The 17,525-nt window shown below is 35.9% G+C and overlaps 2 protein-coding genes and 1 long non-coding RNA gene across 10 annotated transcripts in view; 1 reads left to right on the top strand and 2 right to left on the bottom strand.

Annotated features, from left to right (window-relative positions):
* Positions 1–2,540: 2,540 nt before the first annotated feature.
* opn1sw2 (opsin 1 (cone pigments), short-wave-sensitive 2) lies at positions 2,541–5,925 on the bottom strand. The gene is made up of 5 exons (XM_079598520.1): positions 5,013–5,925; positions 4,692–4,860; positions 4,362–4,527; positions 3,329–3,568; positions 2,541–3,192 (listed from the first exon to the last, which is right to left on the bottom strand). The coding sequence occupies exons 1-5, from the start codon at positions 5,383–5,385 to the stop codon at positions 3,085–3,087; spliced, it is 1,056 nt and encodes a 351-aa protein (XP_079454646.1). The 5' UTR covers positions 5,386–5,925; the 3' UTR covers positions 2,541–3,084.
* Positions 5,926–9,369: 3,444 nt separating this feature from the next.
* LOC306991060 lies at positions 9,370–15,775 on the bottom strand. The gene is made up of 4 exons (XR_013796022.1): positions 15,113–15,775; positions 13,796–14,173; positions 11,918–11,974; positions 9,370–9,410 (listed from the first exon to the last, which is right to left on the bottom strand). It is a non-coding gene; the product is annotated as an uncharacterized lncRNA (long non-coding RNA).
* The window catches only part of hcfc1a (host cell factor C1a), a 22,682-nt gene continuing 20,867 nt past the window's right edge, over positions 15,711–17,525 (top strand). For 4 of the 8 annotated variants that reach the window (XR_013796020.1, XR_013796021.1, XM_079598516.1 and 1 more), the window contains exons 1-2: positions 15,711–15,882; positions 17,004–17,208. Coding sequence is in view for 6 of the 8 variants with exons in the window: in XM_079598516.1 (XP_079454642.1) it covers positions 17,013–17,208 (196 nt within the window). In the remaining 2 variants the exon portion in view is untranslated. Of the gene's footprint in view, positions 15,883–15,972; positions 16,100–16,569; positions 16,646–17,003; positions 17,209–17,525 lie in introns of those variants that run through there. The other 4 variants (XM_079598518.1, XM_079598515.1, XM_079598517.1 and 1 more) reach the window with 3 other exon arrangements.

The raw sequence follows: 17,525 nt of genomic DNA, 5'->3' as shown, positions 1-17,525 counted from the left end.
ATAAAAAGCAGAGACGGCAAAAAATATATTATTTAAACTGAAGCTGTTTAAGCTCTATCCACAGACAGAATAGAATCAGCATTTTTAAGCAACTACGTCAAAATCTCTCATCATAAGGGTGGGGTAACAGATTTCGATAGCTGGATTGTTTGCCATCGGATTCTGTTGCCCCCATGTTTCTTACACGATGAGGTTCTAATATTTATCAAACTACTGATTATTAAGTGCTGCCGATAGCCTAGTGGTGAAACACCTAAAAACACTTAAATAATGACAAAACGACTGCATAATTTGGCTAAAGAGTATTTAAGCCCCTTATATTGGCACAGCCATTACATATTTAAAACAGTAATATCCCACACTAAACCTAAACTAATATTGAACTTCAAACTATATATCATTTGAAAGCTTACAATCTCTAGGTTACATATTTGGTGACTGATTTTCAAAATAAATTACAGAGGAGCCGTAGTTTATCAATTTGCAACAAGAATATTTTCATACTCCTAAGTTGTGTTCGGACCTTTATTTTGAAATAGTGATGAACATGAAATATCATGAAACAATGGTAGAAACCTCTGTTTGTTTTCATGCCAAAAGTTCAAAACATGGCATCCATTCAATTATTTTAGAAAAAAAGTCTGAAAATGTTTTGAATATAAAGAAAAAAAGTAATAGATTCACCATTTGTGATGTGGCAGTGAGCTATAATGCACATACTTGTTCTTTTTGTGTTTCGTAGAGGTTGAATTCATTTCACAATCTGCCAAACTTCCAATACTACTTCTGAATAGGATGTCTACTTCATAAATTGTATGAAAATTGTAAAAATAATGGTTCAGATGGAAATGGGGCGTAATGTCAACTAGTGAAAAAGTTTGGTACTGCGCCCAAACAAAATCTTACTGAAAGCTTATTTTTTATATCAACCTAAAATTTGGAACACAACTTGTTCAGATGTTTGGCTTTGATTTTTTTGCATTTTTAGAGTCCACCAGGTTTTGAAAATATATATTTTATATAAAATATGAATAATTATTTTTTTAACATTGTACATTTTCATAAACTCAAACTTCTATAACTTTTTTTCTGTTTAACTTTCTTCATTTATTTCACTTCTACAAAAATCTGTCAAATGTCGTCTTTAAACAAGACCAATCTTACATCAATATTCCAAAGCATTCTTAAATTACAACCATTTAAGTTCGGAATGTGCATTTTCATGTCTATTAAAAAAAAGGGGGTTCTCATTTATATCAAGTTCATGCCCAAAAATGCTTAATCATTCATATTATCTCATGTCCAATTAAAACAAATGTAACACAGTTTCAATCATCAGTATGTGATGTAAGTCAGACATCTAGGTTACAGTCCAAGTCCAAATCAGCTTATTGGGACAACTGGGGTACCCAGGTACCCTCATGAGATCCTAATTAGTATTGACAAGGATGCAGCCCAAACCTTCCTAATCCCAATGGATTGCTGGTTCAGTTTAGGGAAAGCAGGGTTTATCTGAAAATCTTGATGAGGTCAGTTTTAATCTCTCCCTGTTTCTGACGATAGGCGTTTTCTTTTCTTTTTTCAGACATCGGCTTCTCCCTCTACTGTGGCAAAGTGGAGCAGGAGGAAGTGATAACTAGGACGTGAACAGACCAAACCAGGGTGAGGATGGAGCCAACACGAAGACGAGAGCAGTCTGTACACTTTTTTACTCTATCAGTTGTTTCCTTTTCATTCTTAAAATTGCAGAGAATTGTACTGATATACATGCGTTTATCCAAACCGAGTATTTGTTCGTTTTGATCGTTTACACTTCCTTTTAAAGTGGAAGCTAATCGAAATAAGTTGAAGTTTAATAGACTGTTGGAATGGAATTAATGTACGCTTTGCGAGAGTCAAGGGTCACTATAGTGTTTTTTTGTTGCTGTTTCACAGTGTAAATCACAGATATTCAGAGATGTAGTTGAAAAGGATGTTTTTCAGAACCAGATGGATCAGAAAGTATCAAGGGGCAGCACTCAGTCAGTCCTATGTCTGGAATTCCGCTAGTTCTGAACTATTCGTGATTGGCAAAAGTTCACTACTAGCAGAACTCGGATATACAACTGAATTTTCAACGAAAGCTCAAGATAATAGTTTGGTCTCACATGGTCTGCCATTGGACAACTTCTATATTCATGGTATTTGAGTATTGAGTATATTTTTAGTACTGAACGTTTATTTAACAATTTTTACATTTTTGAATGGAATTAATCCATATAATAGATGTTAATCTAACATGGGCAAAACTTTGCTTTCACTGCTCATTGTTTCTCTAACATCATTTGTGGTTTAATTTCTAGATTAACTATATTGATATTGTTCTTGTATTTATTGTGTTAGGCTAGTTTGGAAATGACAAAAGCTAATTTCATATTCTTTCTTTGCACTTGTATCTTGATTTGAAAGTGAACTACTTATTGGATGAAGTACAAGAAGTTAAGGTGAGTATGAAAGTAATAAATTTCTTCTGTATTTCTAAAGAGACATTGAAAACCACTGCACATAAATTCTCATTATTAATTTTTAGTCAATTAATAAAAATGATTAATTAGCAGTTTTGCATAATAGATAATATTCTGTTTGACTTTGCTTTTCAGACCCTCCCTGGATGTGTTACTCCATTACTCATAACTGAAGGGCTACGGACTTGATTACAATCAGATATATGAGATACTTCTGTTTTCATGTGTTAGTTGTTGTAAAATGGTGTGCTCACTATAAACAGTCCATTTAAAACAGGAAGAAATAAGACTAATGTAATATAATTCATATAAACTTGTATGTCACAATTCTTGAACTGATCAATTTAACACCACAATTCTTTCTTTCTTTGCATTTATTGTACATTTTTAATGATAACAATGAACTTCTACTCATTCTACTTGTTCAGCGAGCCAAGACCAAGTTACAAAAATTTTGACATTAAAAGCAAAAATTCCTAGTGGGTCTATGTTTATTATTTACATTCATTGAAAAATTATGTATCACTGCCATGCAGCAGAGTGGTTCTGTCCGCAGGATGAGGTTACATTAAGAATGGGTTTATTTCTCTGGTGCAACAGAGGAGACCTGGGTGACCTGAGATGAAGAAGAAGCCTCATCTTCATCAATATTCTTGCCACAGACCATCTTCATCATACAGGAACGGAACTGGGTTTCAAAAGAAATGAGTAGCAGATATTATTTGAAGTGATCAGTTACGCCACATGAACATGGCATTTAATACTGTAGCCTTATGGGAACAAACTTCAACAATACAACTCCAAATATACACACAATACTATACCTGTTTGTTCATTAAGACGTAGATGACAGGATTGTACACTGTAGAGGCTTTACAAAGGCAGGATGGTATGGTTGCCAGTCTCAGGTCAAATGTTTCACCACGGTGGGTAATTACCCAGAGAGCAAAGCAAGCATATGGTCCCCAGCATAACAAGAAGCCGAACACCATCACCACTACCATCTTTGTCACCTCCTTCTCTGCCTTCTGGGTCGAAGCTGAATCTGCTTGAGCTTTGGCTGCCTGGTAGGACAAACAAGGGATTTTAAAGCAACGGGCAACATGACCACAGTAATCCATTCATAGTCTCCATCTAGTGGAAAGGGATGTGCATCCCAATGTGGCAGAGCAATGAAACACATTAATAATTTATTTATGTAAAAAACAAATCAATAATAAATCGAATTTTTATCAGTTGTGTTAGAATTTGGAAGGTGTGAAGCACTGTAAAAAATTTGGTTTAACTTAAAAAAGCAAGTTACCTTGTTGCCTTAAAATTTTGAGTTTGTTATAATTAAAAAATTGAGTTAATACAATGAAGAAGAATGGTTTAATAAACAGAAACTCAAAATAGTATATTATCTTCACACATTAGTTATCGAAGTTGATTTGACAAAAGATAAAAAGTTGTGATAAATCATGAAAATATTTTTTACAGTGTACCTTCAAAAAAAGAAAAGTGTGCATTTAATTTTATCATTTGAATGTTCACTTTCCTAGTATTCAGATCAAAATAAAGAACAGGAATTAACATAATATGAAAAATAATATGGTTTCGTGGTTTTAATATTTATTTAATATATATCAACTGCCATCGTTAACACAGAACCACACTACAGGGTGAAAGGGATTTTTAAGGGATCCAAATTAGCCTGGTTTTGGTGCTGGAAATGAGATTACTTGAAATATCAAGTCTAAATTACAACACCGTATGTTTGCATAAAATTCCTCTTCCTAACTTAAATTTTGACTCTTTTCCAGGAACAAATGAATAATTCTGAGGCAGTATTCAATGGTAAACGCAATTTGTACTTACTAATTTGAGTGTGATGAGCAGCTGACCATAACAGAACACGATGGTGCTGAAAGGAACCGCAAAGCAGAAGCAGAACAAATACATGACAAAGGATTCGTTGTTGTATTTGTTGTTAGTCGTATACCAGTCAGGTCCACAAGAGCACTGCAAACCTTCAGGGATGTACCTGTAAAACAAATCTCAGTGAGGTTGATGGGATAGACAACTCTGCACAATTCAATCAGAGTACTTCAGTCAGGGACTTGAACAAGTTGTATAGGAGTGGAGAAAAAGGTGTTAGGCATTGATATTTGGCATTGTGTCCTCCTCAGTGTGAGCAGTGGGACTTACCGGCTCCATCCACACAGTGGAGGGATTGCAGCTGACAATGCAATACACCAAGGAAGTATGCAGCCAATTATGGCATGTTGGGTCTTGAAGGTAAAGTTCCCAAGGGGTTTACAAATGACCAGCCACCTTTCAAATGCCACCACAGCAAGAGACCACAAACTCACCATTCCTGCAACAACAGAGAGAAAAAAATGGAAAAAGGGTTTGGTGAAACCATCTCAAATCAGAATGTAAGAATAAGTTCTGCTTCATTTTTTTTAAATCTATGAACTACAACAGGCTAACACAGAAGCATTAAAATGATGTGGCTGCATGTTATACCTCCAATTGTTGAAGTGAAGCCCTCAATTTTACATCCTATCACCCCGAAGATAAAGTACTTCTCCCAGAAGGCGTAGAACGCTACCGAGGAACCAAAAACGGACACCCACAGGTTTGAAACGGCAAGGTTCACAAGAATATAGTTAAGGTGAGATCTGAGTTTCTTGTATTGAATTGTGCAAACAATGGTAAGGACGTTGATCGCAGTCCCTGCGACGAAAAGGAAGAACATAAGGGCAGCCATGGCCATGAATACGCCATGGTGACCCAAGTGGTCCTGGGGGACCAGGAAAGGACTGTAAGCTGAGATATTGTTGGTATCTAAAGGGATGGGGATCCAGAAGTCATCGTGAAACTCAGGTACTACCTTCATCTTGCTTAAAACTGGCAACCACTCCGCGAGAACGCTGTAACACCTTAAAGCTTCAATCAATTGTGTTATTTCCTTCTGTAGATTACTGCAGCATCGCAAAAAGAGTCCAACCCGTATCGATGTAAATTCTCTCTTCGGTGAACACCAGATGAAGGCTCCCTCAAACTATTGTCAAGTGATCCCTCTTTTATAGGGATCCAAAAGATACCATTTTGCTCCTCCCAAATGGTCCTGATGGAAGGATTTGAAGTTTGTTGTCATCTGCCAAACACACAGGCTCTAGTGCAGGCACACAAATACATGACAAACAGATTCAACACATGCAAAACTACATTTGTGCAGTGCAAGACACACAATTCACTTAATCTCATTTCCAGCACCAAAACCCGGCTAATTCGGATCATCCCTTTCACCCTGTAGTGTGGTTCTGTGTTAGAGATGGCAGTTAATCTGCCGCCCAGTGCAGATAAAGCAGCTAATCACTCGTAGTTAACCCCTCTTTAATCTGATTCCCATCGTATTATCTCCAGCTTTGAGCCTGGAATCATGGCCTTTGTGAAAAGCCTTAAATACTTGACAGCTGGATTGTCCTTGACACTCGTCTGTAGAGGGTTCTTGTGTCAGAGCCGAGAAAGGGACTATTGGAAGTGAAATGTTCACAACTTAGTGATGAACATCTTGTATGGACAAAAGATAAAATAATCATGAATGAGTTAGCAAATGACATTAAGCTACTTTAAACTCCAAAACAGAAGCAAAAAAGAGGTCACTACTAAATGCTGTGATAAAACAAGCTTGTCAAGCAACTAAATCGCACATAATTATGATTTTTTAATAACGTTTAAAGAATTAACTTGTGTTGATCAGCAGAAATACAATACATTTTTAACATTTGTTTTCTTCATTAACAAAAAAGCCAGTTCATGACAGTTCATTATTTTATGTTAATTAATGTTCTGTATTTTATTTGAACAAACTTATATAGCTAAATGAAAGTTTAATGCAGTTTAATGCATTCTTTTTTTTATCAACACTTGAATGTCGGTAAGTTTTATAAAAAAAAAGCAACGTTTTGAGCAAAGAGCTGAGCAAAGAGCTGAGCCAATCGTGTTTTTGTCAAAGAGTACATCCAGATTGGTGTTTAAAACATAGATGGAGTAGATTGAGTATCAACACCCCCTGGTTGCACCGTCCTATACCTCGTCCTTGGTTGACATTTCATTCGGTAACATTAGGCAGTTTTGATTTATATGTTTAATGTTTATTATTGCGTTATTTTGCATCTGCTTATATGATATCGCTTGTTTCTGCTTCTTTTTCGCCTGTGTTTTGATCCGGATATTCTGTACTCTTTCAGAAGATGTATCAGCACCCCCAACCGTATAACAGATGGCAGGTAAAATAGTTCATTAAAGACCCACTGAAGTGCCTTGAAACGTGCAGTTCGCGTGACACCTTGAAACACGACTTCATTTGCCCCAACGCATGGAAAGCCTATACACTGTCTGAATCGTTCCCTATCCCCTAGTGGATATGCCATTAATGTAGAAAAGAGTAAATGTGTGAACAAGTGACCATTTTAGTCGCAGCTTAAACGTATTTGGGGGGCGGGACGCTGTAGATTCTAGAGAGCATTTGATTGGACAGAACATCTGATGAGAAGTTGAAGAAATCAAAATCATTTATCCATATTGGCGGAAGTGAGAGACCATCAGTTTTGAATGCTTATATCTTCTAGATGCAAATTTTGTCAATGTTTAGGAGCACACTAGCTTATAGATAACTGTAAGACTATATATACATATTCATACTAAAAGCCAAACAACTTCAATTTTGATTTCATGGGGACTTTAAGGCAGTCACTACCTTGCCAAATATTTTAAGATAGACAAATACTAAGATAGAGTTTAGTTCATAATTGTTCATAAGTTTTAATAATAAAAGTCACAACAGAATTATTCAATAAATATTTTAGCAATATTTGTGATTTATACATATTTTGAAAAATATATAAAAAGAAATTAATCAAGCACAGGCACAGTCACATGGAGCCTTTTACAGACTGTGATAAAACGTTTTCAGATTTATGAACATCGCAAAACTATAAAGTTTTTCATATTGTTTTATTAATACACATTTTTTTACTTTATACTTTGCTTCTGAAACAACAGCTGAAAGTGTGATGGAAAATTTGACATCTTTCTTTTGACCAACGTAATCAATCTCTCAATTAATAAATCAATCACATGTCGTAATCAATCAATTTTCCCTCTTTTAGAAAGTTGTGGAAATGCTATCATGGATTTTTTTTTTTTTTTTTTTGCTATTGGAGCAAATGGGAATGCAAAAATTGTATTTGTTGTTGTCTCCCATTCACCACTGTAGTTTACCCAACTATGACAACTTTCACTTCTGAAAACCCTGGAAATGTAAAAAGGGTTCATTGTGTCATCCAGTGAAAAGTCATTGCATGAGGAAAGCAGGATTTAAAGGAACACGCCGACTTTTTGGGACTTTAGCTTATTCACTGTATGGAGTTAGATAAGTCCACACATACCCTTTTCAACTCTGTGCGTGTCGTAACTCTGTCTGACGCACCCACCGCTAGCCTAGCTTAGCACAAAGACTGGAGGTAAACGGCTCCAGCTAGCATACTGCTCTCAATAAGTGACAAAATAACGCAACAAACAAACAGTCTTTGTGCTAAGCTAGGCTAGCGGTGGGTGCGTCAGAGAGAGTTACGGGACGCACAGAGATGAAAAGGGTATGACTTATCTAACTCTGGGAGATACGTTGAATAAGCTAAAGTCCCAAAAAGTCGGCGTGTTCCTTTAAATGAAAGTCTTCCGGCTCATCATAATACTCCATAATACTCCTCTCAGCTAATCTCTCCCTGAAAAACAAACCGCAGATTTCCCATACAACCATGTTGCAAAGGTAAGATGACAAAACAAAACATCCAACACCAGTATCATTGTGGTATTTTATGTTATACTCATTTTGTCACATAAGCTTGCTCAAAACTCATCTGGTAAGTATATCAGGACCTTGGACACTTTGCTTAACAAGAGTAGTGTATGAAAGGGATACACACAGGTTGAAGTATTAACCTTATCTTAAAATCGTTCTCATTTTCTTATCACCAAAATCACTGCAGATGACCTCTTTTTATCTGTCCATTCCATCACCCTCAGTGGTCAAAGCTCTGTCCCCTCCTTCCTCTTCTGTTTTAATCTCTGGTCTTCCTCACTTGTATGACCCATACAATGATCTGTTTAGTGGCTTAAGACTAATTATTGGACTTGTGCTAAGGCTCTTAACTACCACAGTCAGTGTAGACCAGTTAAGAGGGGTGCCTAAGGTAAAGACACCTCTAAGTGCGTCACAGTTATCTCCGGCCTATTAACCTGTTTCAGAGCAGAGTTTATGTCAGTATGCCTGCAGATATTTTATAGTTTTATATTTACCAGTCTTAGTGATTAACATAAACAAGTAAATGTACAATAACAAAAGCAAAAGCAAAAGCAAATACTCTCAAGTGAAGGTTTGCTGTTGTACTGTTCTGCATATGGCTTATAAGTTTCAGAGCATTTATTGTAATAATGATCTGTTAACAATTATAAATTGGATGTAATGTCATTAAGGCAAATTATTATTGATCAACGTTACAAAGTGAACATCCCAGAGCAAATAAGTACTGAAATCACAGCTCTGCTGTGGAACAGATTTTTGCTAACTTTGCAATAAATTAGTATTTAATGCAATAATGATTTAAGTCGATTGTTGATAAGTATTATGAAATGCATTAATTTTACTTAATGTTAATAACGGTACGACATTATAAATTGTTGAACACATACAAATAATTAACATTAATGGCTCTTCTTTGAAAAATGTAAATATGAAATTGACTGATGCTTGGGCTTGAAAATAGTGCAGTTACAAAATCACTTGGGGTGAAAGTAAGCATTTAGAGAGGATTACCGGTAATTGTTTTCATCTCTTTACGCCACAGCCTGCACCTGCTAAAGCACATTGCATGATGCCTTAATTAGTTCATCTAATCAACACATACACCAGTCCTTCATTTCACTATTCTGGTAGTTTCTAACACTTTATAATAACTTTCATTAACAAATCATTAAAAAACATTTTATAATGCTTAATAGATCATTAGTTAATATGCATTCACTTATATAATGTGCTTGTTAATGTTTACTAATAAACGTATTACATGTTTGTTGATTAAGAGATCATTATATAATGTACATTTAAAAAAATACAAATGTATATTATACCTTTAAATTGTTATCATGCACTTCTTGATAATCTACAAATGTCATTAAACTTCAGTTCATATATTACCTAATGCACTTTTTTTAACGTTTACAAATGTGCAAATGCAAAAAGGCGTTTGCTATGAGTGATCTGGATGTTCAACAGAAAATGTAACAATTTAAGAATGACTGGTCCCACTTTAAAGTAGGTATGTACTTAATTGTTAAATGTACTTCATGTTCAATGTTAATGTTCTATTATAAAACACATTTGCTGCTATTTAGGGGCGGGATACGGACAGGTTTAGTGATATGGGTTTAAGGCTTGGTTAAGGGGTCAACAGTGCACAGGGGTCTGTCTCATTACTATAAAGGATTCACGGTTCAAACTGTTTATAATACATTGTTTTGATATGTCTAATAAAGAAAGTATTTTCTTGAAAAAAAAATATATATATATATATATATATATTTTTTATGTAGGCTATGATTCAAGGATTATCCCGTTTAATGATTTAGGGCCAGATTTACTAAAGCTGTCGCCAGCACAGACCCTCTTTTGTTGTTAAAAAAAAGACACGCAGTGAAAAATTAGCGCTGAAAAAGCGTGGACACATTTTTGCAGCTGACCTTATTACATATGCATTTGTAGGAGTTTCCCTTTCAGATGCAAAACTTCTGAGAGGAGAGTATTTGAATGAAGCATGTTAGGTGATTTACTAGGGTATTTGCACCATTATTTACCGGCCAAAAAAATCAAACATCGGTGCTTTTTTGGAATTGAGCTCTCACGCTAATTTGCCCTGTTTAGTAAATCTGGCCATAGCAGCTATAAGTGTTGAGGCAATAAAAACATGTTTTGCACCCACATTACAATTATATGGTGTTGTTAAGTCTTTAGCAGCATTTAGCTAAACTTAACTAACCACCCTTTAAACAAACGTTGTTACAGTAGCTAAAAGTCCAGCGCTCATAAAGGTAAATTATTAACGGTAAACATTTATATAAACATTACAAAATGAATAGTTTTGAGACACTTTTGCCATTGAGATGACTAAATGTATAAATGAAAAATGTTTATAAACATTTACAAATAATGAATAGTTTTAACTTTAGATTGTGCACTGCAAAAACATGAACAAATACTTAAATGATTTGTGAACAATATTAAACCCAACAAACGAAGACCATTTAGGCCTAAGAAATTTACAGACTGTGGTTATAAGTCAATGATAAATATGATAACATGAATAGTAAAGTTAAAATTAGTAATTAAATGACCTAATTATTTTTCCACAACATTTGTAAATATAAACAAGTGCATTTAATAAATGAATTGACGTTTATTTCGATTTGTTTGCATTTTATTTTCATTAAATAACAATTTGTTAATTATGTAATCTTTAAAAAGATTATTTAAACATTAAGAATCATTATCTCATAGCTATTTGAATATTAACTAATGATCCGTTAAGCATTATATAATTTTGATTTATTGATGCAGCTTAATCTTTGTAAACCATCTGTAAAAATCACTAGATTTTTAAAAAAGTGCATAATCATATGAATTGGGAGTTTAATGACATGTGTAAGCATTTCAATTGACATTAAATAATGATCGGTTAATCAATCAACATGTAATAAGTTCATTAGTAAACATTAAAAAGCACATTATCTCATATTTCTAGCTATGTGAATACCGGTATATTAACTAATGATCTGTTAAGCATTATATAATAGTTTGTTAATGATTTATTAATTAAAGTTAATATAAAGTGTTATTGTGTATGCAAATGTATACTGAATGCAAATAGAAGCTTGCTTAATTAAATTCCATTTTCATTAAGCTTTCAAAATTTAGTTTTGACTGGTTGCTTTCAAAATTGAGTTGACCAATATAGCTCTGCTATGCTCATATTAAAAGAAAAATTGGCATGCATAATTGATACTAAAATTCACATTCTGACAAACATAGAATTTTCCATCACTTGTGTAATGGATTTTAGTGAAATGGATCAGGTCAAAGACTGAAGGGTCATAGTGATTAACAGTTGACAGAGCAACAAGTCCGGAAGAAGGAGGAGGCTAACATAAAGTTAATAATCACAAGCCTCTTTGTAAGACATCTACATGGTTGCAATGCAACCATAAGAAATGCAAACACTTTGTGCTTAATCTGGGTCCATAAACATGTTCTTCAGTAGATTTGTACAGGGATATATACTTTCAATTTAAGCTTATTGCTGAATGCTGACCTTTTGATGGATCATCTGTGAAGGTCTGTATTTAGATGCGTTGGATTCCACTGCCACCTGTAGGAAAGATCAAACCCAAATCTCAATTCAAAGTAGGCTAATTGTTAACCCATAAAGCAATAGGATTACATGGAGAGTAAAAGGGGGGAAATAGTAATAATGTCACATGTCATAGTTTCAGAAGATATATCAACACAAACTGTCTGCATATTTGTCAACATCAATGTCTGAAATTTCTATTAATAATAATTATCTTTTCTGATTGCCTGGAAAGCTGTGCCAACAACAAAGTATTTGTTTTTTTGTTTATTTCAGTGAATAAATGTTCCAGGAAAATGTTAATAAGGAAGAGGCCAACATTACAGACACATTGTATCTTAAGAGCTAGATAGTAGGTACTCTTGTTGTGATGATAGACTGAAAGCGGATGAAAACGGAGAGATGCTACACTGCCATCTAGCTTGAAAGACAGAAAGTTTTTTTTTACTTACTACCGTAGTTAAATAGTCAAATTAGTTTACTGTTGTTTAATGAAAATAAAATAAAATAAAACATGTCACAAGTTAGATCAAAATTTTGGTAAATTTTAATCTAAAAAAAATTATTACACAATTTCACATGTAAATTGCATTCAGATGTCTACTCAAATAGAACAAACGTATAAATAAATGTATAAACAAAAAAATTTTTGGAAATAAATAAACTACTTATATTTAATTCTAATAATCAGGGTCATTCTTTTGAGGTGACGAACTCTTTGCAACAGTTGAAATAAAGTTTAAATACCAATCAATCATAAAATATTTGTAGGGTGAAAAAAAATCTGTGCAATCTGTAAAAAGTTATTAGTATTATTACAATTTTAAATAACTGTTTTCTATTTGAATATAATGAAGTAATTTATTCCTGTGATGGCAAAGCTGAATTTTCAGCAGTGTCACGTGATCCTTCAGAAATCATTCTAATATGCTGGTTTGCTGCTCAATTATTATATTTTATTACTGGCACTCAATTATTAAAAATCTAGTTCTTTAAATTTTAACATTAACATTTTAATAGTTCAATAATTTAAATGTTTTTTTTTTTAATCTTATATTTCCCTTTTTACAATGTAATATAAGTCTCAGGTGTCCCCAGAATGTGTCTGAAGTTTCAGCTCAAAATACCCCACAGTTCATTTATTATACTGTACCATGTTGTAAATGCCCAGCAAAAACATGCTGTTTTCGTGCATGTATCTTTAAATGCAAATGAGCCGCTGCTCCCCGCCCACTATCCAGAATAGCGCTGTCACTTTGACTTTACAGCTCGTGCCTAGAAAACTCTGCCAAAAACTAACAAAACATCTGTTTGGTGATCTAACGCTATCACGCTCACGATATCACGGTTCTGTTTAGTTCATTTTCATGGACTTTTAGTTTGTTATTTTCAGTCACATATGTTCCTTTGTTTCCTTCCACTCATTCGTTTCTATGGACACTGATTGTGTCAGTTGCTTGTCATTCAGTTCTTTATCTCTACAGCCAGATCCAGAGCCCAGCCCACCACCACCCTAATTCGCCCGTGCCCCTCACAGACAACTGTCGCCCTAACACCTAAATGTAAGTTTGACCAGCGGTGTGAGCCAGCAACCACCGAATCCTGGTGGAACTGGACACGGAGGACTGGCTAATAGACCTGCATTCAGATACTGCTTCTTCCCACCCAACCCAACGCTGAATCATCGATTTCATCATCGTGGGTCTTCATTGCTGCTGGTTATGGTCCAGCTTGAAAACAATGTCATTGAACTATTGGGCTAAAAATTAACGTCATTGATCCCATCCAGCTTTCCTCTCTCACCTTCACCATAGAGCTCAGCCAGTCCTCCAGCCTCACCTCAGCTGTATGCCTGCAGCCCTTCGTCTGTAACAGCTGTAACGCCTCGAGATGTGGTCAAGCCTCAGGTCGAACACTCTCCAGCTGCACCCAAGCAAGAGAATCCCTCGTCTCCGCCTCCGGCCTCTGATCCCTTCGCTCCCCTTCGACCGGTCAACCTGTCGGCACCGCCATGGCTCCTCCCACTCTCGGGACCACCAGAGACCATCAGCCTTGTGGGTCCACCCGGCTCCCTCGTCCCTCCGGCACCACTTTGGTCAGCCGTCACCCTGCCTGCGCCGCTTACAAGCCATCCACGCCGCTGCGTCTCTCCACTCATTCTCCAGCGGGCTCCGCTCCCTCCGGATCCACCTTGGTCCTCAAGCGCACCAGCTCCGCCTAAGTCCCAAATCAGCAAGAATGATTTCTGAACGATCATGTGACACTGAAGGCTTAGTAATAATGCTGAAAATTCAGCTTGGCATTCACAGGAATAAATTACATTTTAAAATACATTTAAAAAAAAACTATTTTAAATTGTAATATTTCACAATATTTTGTTTTCGATCAAATAAATGCAGCCTTTGTAAGCAAGAGACAGGTTTACAAAATATTATAAAAACGCCCCAACCTCAAACTTTTGAATGGTAGTGTATATTATTAATAAAAAAAAATTAACATGTACAATTGAATTTTATTGTTTTTTAATACATATTTTTTAAATGTTATGTCCGCCATCCTTCTCTCTGTGGCGTTCCGTCAATGGATGTCACTCATTATAAATACGCAGCAATACATTTTACTATCCTCACGGTAGACAGATGCTTGCCGCTCTTTTTTCCCTATCACATATTTTAGTAATCATCATAAATTATGTATCATTCAAAGCTTAAATACTTAAAATTCATCCTGTGAAAACCGTTTTGATATCGAACATTGGGTTTTCAAGAAAACGGTAGGCTACTTTAAAACCGGGCTTCTCCCCCTAGTGCGCGGTGTAATTTCATATTACAAAAAATATTTTAATTTTCTAATCTTGATAAAACACATAGTCAGAAAGGTCTGAGTCTCAAAGTTTCATATTTGGTGACTGTTTTGTGCTATAAGTGATATTGTGACAGAAATGTATAGACATTTAGCCTACAGGTGAACGCATTAAAAAAAAACTCGATAGAATGTCTGGTTATTTTTGGTATAGCACCTAAACAAATTCTCAGGAACTTTAAGTTTTGTGATATCAACTTCAAATTTGGAACACAACTTGGTTAGAGATAGCCTATTATTAAAATAGCCTACATATTTTTAATTAAAAAAAAATGGTACACTTTTTATACTTACATTTTTTTGAAGTGCTGCTGAGTGTCTTTTTTAAAAAGAGACCAAACTTGACTGTACTTCAAAGCATTCATGAATTACAAACATTTAAGTTTGGGTTGTGCATTTTCACGTCAATGCTCAAAAAGCAGGAAGACAGTTAATGGGTTAAAAAAAAACAAGCATTTTTACAAATTCTGCCTCTGGTTTGCCACTCGTTTGAAGAATGAGCAATTTGCATTTGACAGATGCTTTTTTTTAAACAAAGTTTTTATTTTAAGAAGATTACAAAATAGGTTTTATGTAGGCGATAAAGTGAGGTATTATTTAAAATTAAGTTAAATGTATTAATGCATAATTGTGGATTGCACGAAAATGCGGCAGAGAGAAAAATCTATCAATAAACTTCGACTTAGGTCGCCATCTTTAGTGTGGGACAATAAGCCCTAAATATATAAAGTATAAAAAATATGCTCAAATTATCTCCATAGTTTTAGCTAATCTCAAATACATACATATAATGATATAATAATTATAAAACTATCGCTAAAGAAATGCAGGATTGTATTTCTAAACTGTAAGTGAGTGTTTCACAAAGAGCTCTAGTTAAGGACGTGGTAATTCCGCCATATTTGTTGCGGGTGGCTGCAGGAGCGGCTGTACATTGTCAAGAACATGGCGGCTTCCAGGCAGGCATGAGAGTGGATACTTCTTAACAAATTTGGATGAACCTGGACTATCATCTCAAAAACAGACCGTCAAAAGATCTCCCTGGATATTGCAATACGAATCTCGTACGTATGATCGATGGCGAGGAGACTGTATTAAGCCGAAATGTGTATTTTTTGATCGCGAACATAAACTTAGCCGCCATTTTTCTTGTGGGAGCTGCTAGTGGGCTGATTTAACGACAAGATGGCTGCTTACACCGGGGCGGCATGAATTAAATAAAAATTCATTCCATCGACTTTTTTCCGCTCGGAGGAGACTTGGTCAAACATATTTCTCGCAGTATGTATCGGGTTGTATTTGCGTTTACGTATTTATTTGTGGACGTAACAACGTAACTAGATGTCTGTTTTTGTTGCGTTGCTAGCCGCATTCCACTGCATGATTTCATGCACGCGCAAAAGTCTAGCTTAAATGCCCATACCGCTTGGAAATTGCAGAACTCGGTCGATTTTCTGAATCTGCAGTGCACTGGAGTAAAATCGCACGTTTAAAATGTATTATTGTTGCTATTTTGAGCGGCTGACAAGATGGCGACTCCCAGAGAGGCATGAAAATAGCCTTCTGCAGCAAATGGGGACTGGGTTTCGAGTAGTCTCTGAGTTTGTATCTTTGTTTAGTTTTGCAGCGTTTCACTGAATTATATTTTAGAAAACATAACTCTCGCAGTTCGTTTAGAGTTTTATTTGCATTTGCTACTAAGCTGACTCAAATTTTTTGTTTTTATTTGCCGCGCCGCCATTTTTCAGACTGGCGGAGGCTTGTTTCAAGATGGCGACTTCCATGGGTTGATACTCTTTCTGCACCAGGGACATTTAACTGGATGATGTAATTTTGTTGTTTGCCTTTGGAACTAGAACTTGGTGCAATGTGGTTTTCTGTATGTGTAATTATCGATGCTCAAGCTGCTGCACGCGGTATTTTAGACAAATTGACCGGCTTTTAGTCCGCCTACAAGCGCCAAAATGGCGGCATTCCTGAATTAATCAAACTTATGAATAACCCACACTGTTTAATACTTTAATTGTACCGCTGTAATGTTATTACAATGCATACATTTATGCAGAAAGTGTTTATTAATATATACTAGGGTCGCGTGTGAAATATTTGTGTTGGCTTAAGCTTAACGTTACAACAGAACGGATATGTGTGGCTAAGAGTCGCTCAAGTGCATTATTTTTTCCAGTAAAAGGACATGACGTCCCCCGGTTCCGTTGTGCCTGGAACCACCGGAGCTGCACTGCAGCCGCGATGGAAGCGGGTTCTGGGGTGGTCCGGGCCGGTACCCCGACCGAGACACGGACACAGAGCCGTAGCCATCAAGGAGCTGATGGTCGTTTTCGGTGGAGGAAACGAAGGAATCGTTGACGAGTTGCACGTTTATAATACTGGTAAGTAAAATGTGTGTAACGTTAACTGTTTTCACTAAGTTATATTTTCTAACGCGAGAGGATGAAGACGTAACGTAAGCCATAGTCACATGTCTGCTTTACGGAGAAAACTATACATTTTGCTTAAATATGTATATGACGCATTCCGTGTGATTTTGCAATGTTTGTGGTGGTTCAGAGCCGCGCCTCGTCTGCAGGTCGACTGTTGTGTTGTAAGCAAAAAAAGGCGCCAGAAAACATAAATGGACGTTGGCCGCCGCCGCGTCACGCGCACGCCCCTCCTGCACGTGCACCAGTGCGCCTTGGCCATTTTTGTT

This window comes from Phoxinus phoxinus (assembly GCF_949152265.1).
Source record: "Phoxinus phoxinus genome assembly, chromosome: 22".
Taxonomy (NCBI): Eukaryota; Metazoa; Chordata; class Actinopteri; order Cypriniformes; family Leuciscidae; genus Phoxinus; species Phoxinus phoxinus.
This window is presented reverse-complemented; position numbering and strand designations above follow the sequence as displayed.